Source organism: Hylobates moloch, unplaced genomic scaffold (assembly GCF_009828535.3).
Source record: "Hylobates moloch isolate HMO894 unplaced genomic scaffold, HMol_V3 SCAFFOLD_2, whole genome shotgun sequence".
Lineage (NCBI taxonomy): Eukaryota > Metazoa > Chordata > Mammalia > Primates > Hylobatidae > Hylobates > Hylobates moloch.
This window is the reverse complement of record NW_026652277.1, coordinates 107606172-107612956: the sequence shown is the minus strand read 5'-3', so window position 1 is coordinate 107612956 and position 6785 is coordinate 107606172. Positions and strand designations below refer to the sequence as shown.

At 43.7% G+C, this 6785-nt stretch overlaps 1 protein-coding gene across 1 annotated transcript in view; it reads right to left on the bottom strand.

Annotated features, from left to right (window-relative positions):
- GJA10 (gap junction protein alpha 10) overlaps positions 1-4078 on the bottom strand; it is a 25035-nt gene extending 20957 nt beyond the window's left edge. The window contains exon 1 of the mRNA XM_058430287.1: positions 2639-4078. Within this exon, the coding sequence (XP_058286270.1) occupies positions 2639-4078 (1440 nt within the window). The remainder of the gene's footprint in view (positions 1-2638) is intronic.
- Positions 4079-6785: the final 2707 nt, after the last annotated feature.

Sequence of the window (6785 nt, the reverse complement as noted above, 5' to 3'; positions counted from 1 at the left end):
GCCACTGCACTCCAGCCTGGGCGACAGAGCAAAACTCCATCTCAAAAAAAAAAAAAGAAAAGAAAAAAGAAAATCTATCACACCTAAAAACTGCCGTATCTCCCTCAACAGTCTGCCAGTAAGAGGCTTCTCTTGCATGTAAGGTACAAGAAAAAGGAAATGATGAAAATTGTATTGCTGACTTTGCAAATGCAGATAAAAAGCAGTGGATGGTCTGAATGTAGTGAGTTATCCCAACTGATTGTTCACAGTCAGTTACAGATTGAACTCCTTGTTCTACTCTTTCCCCCCTTCTTACTACTGCACTTAACAGGAAGGAAGGAAAGAAGGAAGGAAGGAAGGAAAGAAGGAAGGAAGGAAGGAAGAAAGGAAGGAAGGAAGGAAGGAAGGAAGGAAGGAAGGAAGGAAGGAAGGAAGGAAGGAAGGAAGGAAGGGGAGGGAGGGAGGGAGGGAAAGAAAGAAAAGAAAAGAAAAGAAAAGAAAAGAATTTTCTTGTTGCCCAGGCTGGAGTGCAATGGTGCAATCTCGGCTCGCCGCAACCACTGCCTCCTGGGTTCAAGCGATTCTCCTGCCTCAGTCTCCCCAGTAGCTGGGATTACAGGCATGCGCCACCACGCCTGGCTAATTTTGTATTTTTAGTAGAGATAGGGTTTCTCCATGTTGGTCAGGCGGGTCTCGAACTCCTGACCTCAGGTGATCCACCCACCTCAGCCTCCCAAAGTGCTGAGATTACAGGCGTGAGCCACCGCACTTGGCCGAAAGAAAGAAAATTTTTAAAAAAAGAAGTAGCTGCCACTGGCCAAATAATTCTATTTTATTTATTTATTTTTATTTTTTAGAGACAGGGTCTCAGTCTGTTGCCCAAAACTGGAGTGCAGTGGCATGATCATGGCTCACTGCAGCCTCAACCTTCCAGGCTCAAGTGATCCTCCCAAGTAGCTGGGACTACAGGCATGCGTCACCACACCTGGCTAATCTTTGTATTTTTTTGAGAAACAGGGTTTCATCATGTTGCCCCGGCTGGTCTTGAAGTCTTGAGCTCAAGTGATTCACCTGCCTCAACCTCCCAAAGTACTGGGATTACAGGCATGAGCCACCACGCCTGGCCCCAAGTTATTCTAAAATAGTGGTTCTTAACCCTGGCTGCACACTGCACTCACCATGGGAGTTTGAAAAATGTTGATGCATGCATCCCACCCACAGAGATTCTGGTTTAATTAGAATTGGATGGGTCCTGGGCATGATGGCTTTTAAGCCTCCCAGATGACTGTAATGTATGGCAAGGGTTAAGAACCCTGCTCTAGTTTGGCATAGGTTTCTAAGCACCCATACATTGATCCTAAACAGTCTCCTAAATAAATGGCTGGTCACTGACAAGAAATGAATATCAGTTTGAGAGAAGTATTTTAGTAAAAATCCAAGTAGATTGATTTGCACTCATGATATGTCTGTAGTACAGTAACATCAGTATCTAAACCCATAGGAGATGTAAAACTAGGGTAGAGGGATTCAATCATTATCAACACAAAAAATGGAACAAAGGAAGAAACAAGCAGGTGAGCTCAACTCAGAAGCTCTCCCACCAACCTTGGGGGAATTTTCTTTTTAATGGAAACAGTTGACTAGGGAGCAGTAAGTAAGCAAGTGTCATCCTTTGTTCCAGAATTGAGAAGAATCCACAGTAAATATCCATTTCATGTTTATAATGGGTAAGAAATGTTTAATCCCACAGTGGTTTTTCAGAGAACAAAATTAAAATCAATACATTATTGATTCTTGTCTTTGTAAAATATATCACCAAATATTTGTATATGACTTTGAAATGTCAAAAGTATTAAAAGAATGAAGTACACCCTCCTTTTTTAGTGAGATGAGGGCAACTCAAGGTGACAAATGATCCCTCCTCTGGACCATTTTCCACACTGTGACAGAAGGACTTTCTAAACTGCAACTCTGATCCAGTCCCTCCTCTGCTCCATATCCTCCGTCAGTTCTCTATGGCTTCCCTACAGGGCCTCCATGCCCACTTCTCCAGCCTTCCCTCCCTCTGCGCCCTCCTATCACCCTGTGCTCCAGCCACACACAGCTCCTCAGACAGCCCTGCTGTGTCTCACCTCTTAGGCTTTATCTGCACTGCTCCCTCTACCAGGACAGCTTCTTTCATGTGCCCCAGTCCTTCCAGTTTTGGAAAAACTTGCCACATCTTTCAAGATTCAGTTCAAGGTAACTTCAACTATGAACCTTTTCCTGACCCGTCCATATGACCACTCCGTCCTTTGCTCACTCATTCCCACTAACATGACGCCTTACATTTGATATATTTACGTTTTACCTGCCTAAATTTTCCTTCTACATCCTGAGTTCTTTGATGTCAGAGACTGTATTTTATCCATTTATATGCCCAGCACTTATAAGAGCGATTGATGTAATAAGTTTTTTCTAAGTCTATTTTATGAATTGAATTTAACTGTATCGAATGAATAATTTTCTCTCTCCATAAATAATCTCCCTCTCCATCTGCCTCTCTGTCAACACAAACATACATACACACCCCAGGAAGGAAGAAAGGAAAAAGAAAGCATCCAGAATGGAACAGCTCTTGTGATAGTTCCATGATCGGTAGGGCTGTCTGTCTTACCATTGATGTTCTGTGCCCAGTGACTGAAGGCAGAGGTGAGGGGCTGTTTTCCCAGTGAGGAAAATCCAAGCAGGAGCTATTCCGAGAACCAGAGCTTCCTGAGTCACTGTGCAGATGTCGCTTTTCAGACAACAATCTGGACAGAAAGCTGGCCTTGCGACTGCCTGGGCGAGATCTGTCTATCCAGACCCCACTCTCTCTCATGCTGCCTTCACTGTCTCTGCAGTGACTATGAAGATCTGTGAGAGGCTCACCTGAGGGTTCTGGGTCCTGGGACTGCTCCCAGGTTCCTATTGCATAGGATGGACAGTTTCTAGGAGCCGTAGTTGTACCTAGCCAGGACTGAGACATTGTATTCTGCAGGCCAAATGAGGAATGGTCTGATTGCTGTCCCAGGTGCTGATTTCCAGCACTGCCAGCCCAGGGACATGGGCTGTGAACATGGAGCTGTCCGCTATGCTGATCCTTCTCAGACCAGTCCTTTTTCCCATTGGAAGGGTCTACTTCAAGTTGCCTGGGCTGTGGCGTTTGCCACATGGTTTTAGACTTTGGCACATTAACTCGAATGACTTGCTGTTGATTGTTAGCTTGAAGTGGAGAGATTCTTTCAGGCAAGGAAGAGCAAATCATACACTGCTGGGCCACCGAATATTTCTTCAAATGGAATGGAGGGCCTGTTTCATCCTCAATGCCCTCACTGCTGGATTTCTTATAAAGTGTCCTCATAATTTTTCTGATGCCCAGATGAAATATTTCTAGTATATTGAGTAACAAGGAAATGGCTGCAATGCTGTGCATAAAAAGCATGAAAATTGTCTTCTCAGTGGGCCTGGATACAAAGCAATCCACCGCATTGGGGCAAGGAGGTTGAGTGCATTTGTAAAGGGGGTGCATTTGAAACCCATAGAGAATATATTGGCCTATCATGAATCCTACTTCCAGCACAGATCTGGTCAAGATGTGTAAGACATAAGTACGCAGCAGACATCCTTTCAGAGGGACTTTATGGATCCTCTTCTGCTCCTCTAACCTCCTCAGTTCCCTATCTATTCTTTGCTGCTCCTCCAAGTCAAGCTCTGGATTCTCCATCTGGGCTCTAAGGTGTGACTTTTTCCTCTGCCTCTCTTTCTCAAAGGCCCTGAGCCTATAAAGTGCATGGCCCATATAGACCAAAGAAGGAGAAGACACAAAGATGATCTGTAAAACCCAGAACCTGATCAAAGAGATAGGGAATGCATCATCATAACAGATATTGTTGCAACCTGGCTGCCGGGTGTTGCAGGCAAATGCTGACTGTTCATCATCCCAGACATCCTCAGCAGCCACACGAAGTACCAGCATTCGGAAGATGAAGAGGATGGTCAGCCAGATTTTCCCCACTATGGTTGAGTGGGAGTGAACTTCCTCTAGGATGCCACCCAATAAGTTCCAATCCCCCATGGTTAAAGACTAATGTCTGAAATATACAGAAAACACTGAGGTTAATAGCACCCATGGTGGTAATATATAGACACAAGCTCAAAAATACAGCAGGTTCTTTTGTATGTCAGCAAAACTATGAAGGATCTTCCAGCCCTAATATTTATAGCCCATGATTAAAATAGGATATTTCCAAAGATATTAATTTTTGAAAAAACACTAAAGACCCCTCACAACTTCAGCAGTTTACTTCTTCCTATTCTCTTTTACTCTCCCCCACAAAGCTTCTTGTTATTCTAGTATACAAATAGGTCTCCATATTTGTACAATTCATTCTAATTGCACAATTGTATTCATTTTTCTATCCACATGAGATACTCTACTTACCATACATCTGATGATCATAAAGGAGTCTCAATTCCTCAGAAAGTGTTCCCTACCCATCCCAAGTTGTAGTTATTTTTCCCTTTCCTGAATCCTCACAACACTATTATTAATATTATTCACTTGGGACTGTGCCTAAATGAGTTTTGTGATGGTTGTGTTCCCCTTCCTGGAAAGGTACACCCCTTGCAGATAGAGACTCTTTCTAAAGCATGTTGGTCATTGCACACAGAAGGCGTCAATATATAATAGTCAATGGAATTGTCTTTTCACTTTAAAATTCTGTTCCTTGACCCTATCACCAAAATAACCATCAACAGGCAAAATAAAGTAGATCCTCATGATATATTATCCAGGGCTTTCACTGCAAGACAAAGTATAGGTAAAGAAAATACAAATCAGTCAAGTAAATCCTCAGGAACTGGCAGTAACGATTAGGCAGACACAGAAACAATACCAGCAATAACACATAATTACATCCATTAAGCCACATCTGGAACATCATGTTTTCATGGAATTTTTGCTAACTTAGAAGAAAAGTGAATAGAAACTGCTTCTCTAGCAAGCTTAGGATCTGGGAAACAATCCAGGTATAGCTGACATGAACACGTTACTTGGTTTATCCTGAAAAACTAATGTTTTTCAAGGTTCAATAAGGTTAAAATACTTAGTAGGTTAAAGCTTTCTAAGATATGGAAGACTTCCAGATAAGAAAGATACAGAGGAGGCCGGGCGCAGTGGCTCACACCTGTAATCCCAGCACTTTGGGAGGCCGAGGCGGGCAGATCACAAGGTCAGGAGATCGAGACCATGGTGAAACCCCGTCTCTACTAAAAATACAAAAAATTAGCTGGGCACAGTGGCAGGTGCCTGTAGTCCCAGCTACTGGGGAGGCTGAGGCAGGAGAATGGCGTGAACCTGGAAGGCGGAGCTTGCAGTGAGCTGAGATTGCGCCACTACACTCCAGCTCCAGCCCGGGCGACAGAGTGACACTCCGTCTCAAAAAAAAAAAAAAAAAGAAAGATACAGAGGGAAAATAGGAAAGCATTATTAAGTTAAAATAGATAATGAGGCTGGACGTGGTGACTCATGCCTGTAATCCTAGCACTTTGGGAGGCTGAGGTGGGTGGATCACCTGAGGTCAGGAGTTCGAGATCAGCCTGGCCAACATGGTGAAATCCTGTCTCTACCAAAAATAGAAAAATTAGCCAGTATGGTGGCACACGCCTGTAATCCCAGCTACTCGGGAGGCTGAGGCAGGAGAATCACTTGAACACAAGGGGCAGAGATTGCAGTGAGCCGAGATCACGCCACTTCACTCCAGCCTGGGCAAAAGAGCGAAACTCTGTTTCAAAAAAAAAAAAAAAAGGCCGGGCGCGGTGGCTCACGCTTGTAATCCCAGCACTTTGGGAGCCGAGGCGGGCGGATCACGAGGTCAGGAGATCGAGACCATCATGGCTTACACGGTGAAACCCATCTCTACTAAAAATACAAAAAATTAGCCGGGCATGGTGGCGGGCGCCTATAACCCCAGCTACTCTGGAGGCTGAAGCAGGAGAATTGCTTGAACCTGGGAGGCGGAGTTTGCACTGAGCCAAGGTCACGCCACTGTACTCCAGCCTGGGCAATAGAGAAAGACTCCGTCTCAAAAAAATAAATAAAATAGGCCAGGCGCAGTGGCTCACGCCTGTAATCCCAGCACTTTGGGAGGCCGAGGTGGGCGGATCACCTGAGGTTGGGAGTTCAAGACCAGCCTGACTAACATGGAGAAACCTCATCTCTACTAAAAATACAAAATTAGCCGGGCGTGGTGGTGCATGCCTGTAATCCCAGCTTCTCGGGGGGCTGAGGCAGGAGAATCGCTTGAACCCGGGAGGCGGAGGTTGCGGTGAGCCGAGATCGTGCCATTGCACTCCAGCCTGGGCAACAAGAGCAAAACTCCGTCTCAAAAAAATAAAAATAAAATAAAATAAAATATAATAAATAAAATAAATCAAACCTTGCTATCACTTAGGCATTGTGCTAGATGCCAGGAATTCAATAACAACATATATTTGGTCCCAGACCTCACAGTACTTGATCACTAAGGACTCCCACTAACCTATAAAATGAATCAACACTGATAATACAAAAATGAATATCAACCAAAAAAAGAGAGAGAAAAACCTGGAATTCTTAGATTTTTTTCCAACTTATCTCCAAACACAACAATTGATTCTAGATGGAACACAATATTAATTGTAAAAAAGTAAGCCATAAAAGTATTAAAATAAATTATAAAAGAATATGTTTTGTAATCTTGAAGTAGAAGGCTTTTTAAGCACATTAGTGCCAGAAATTATAA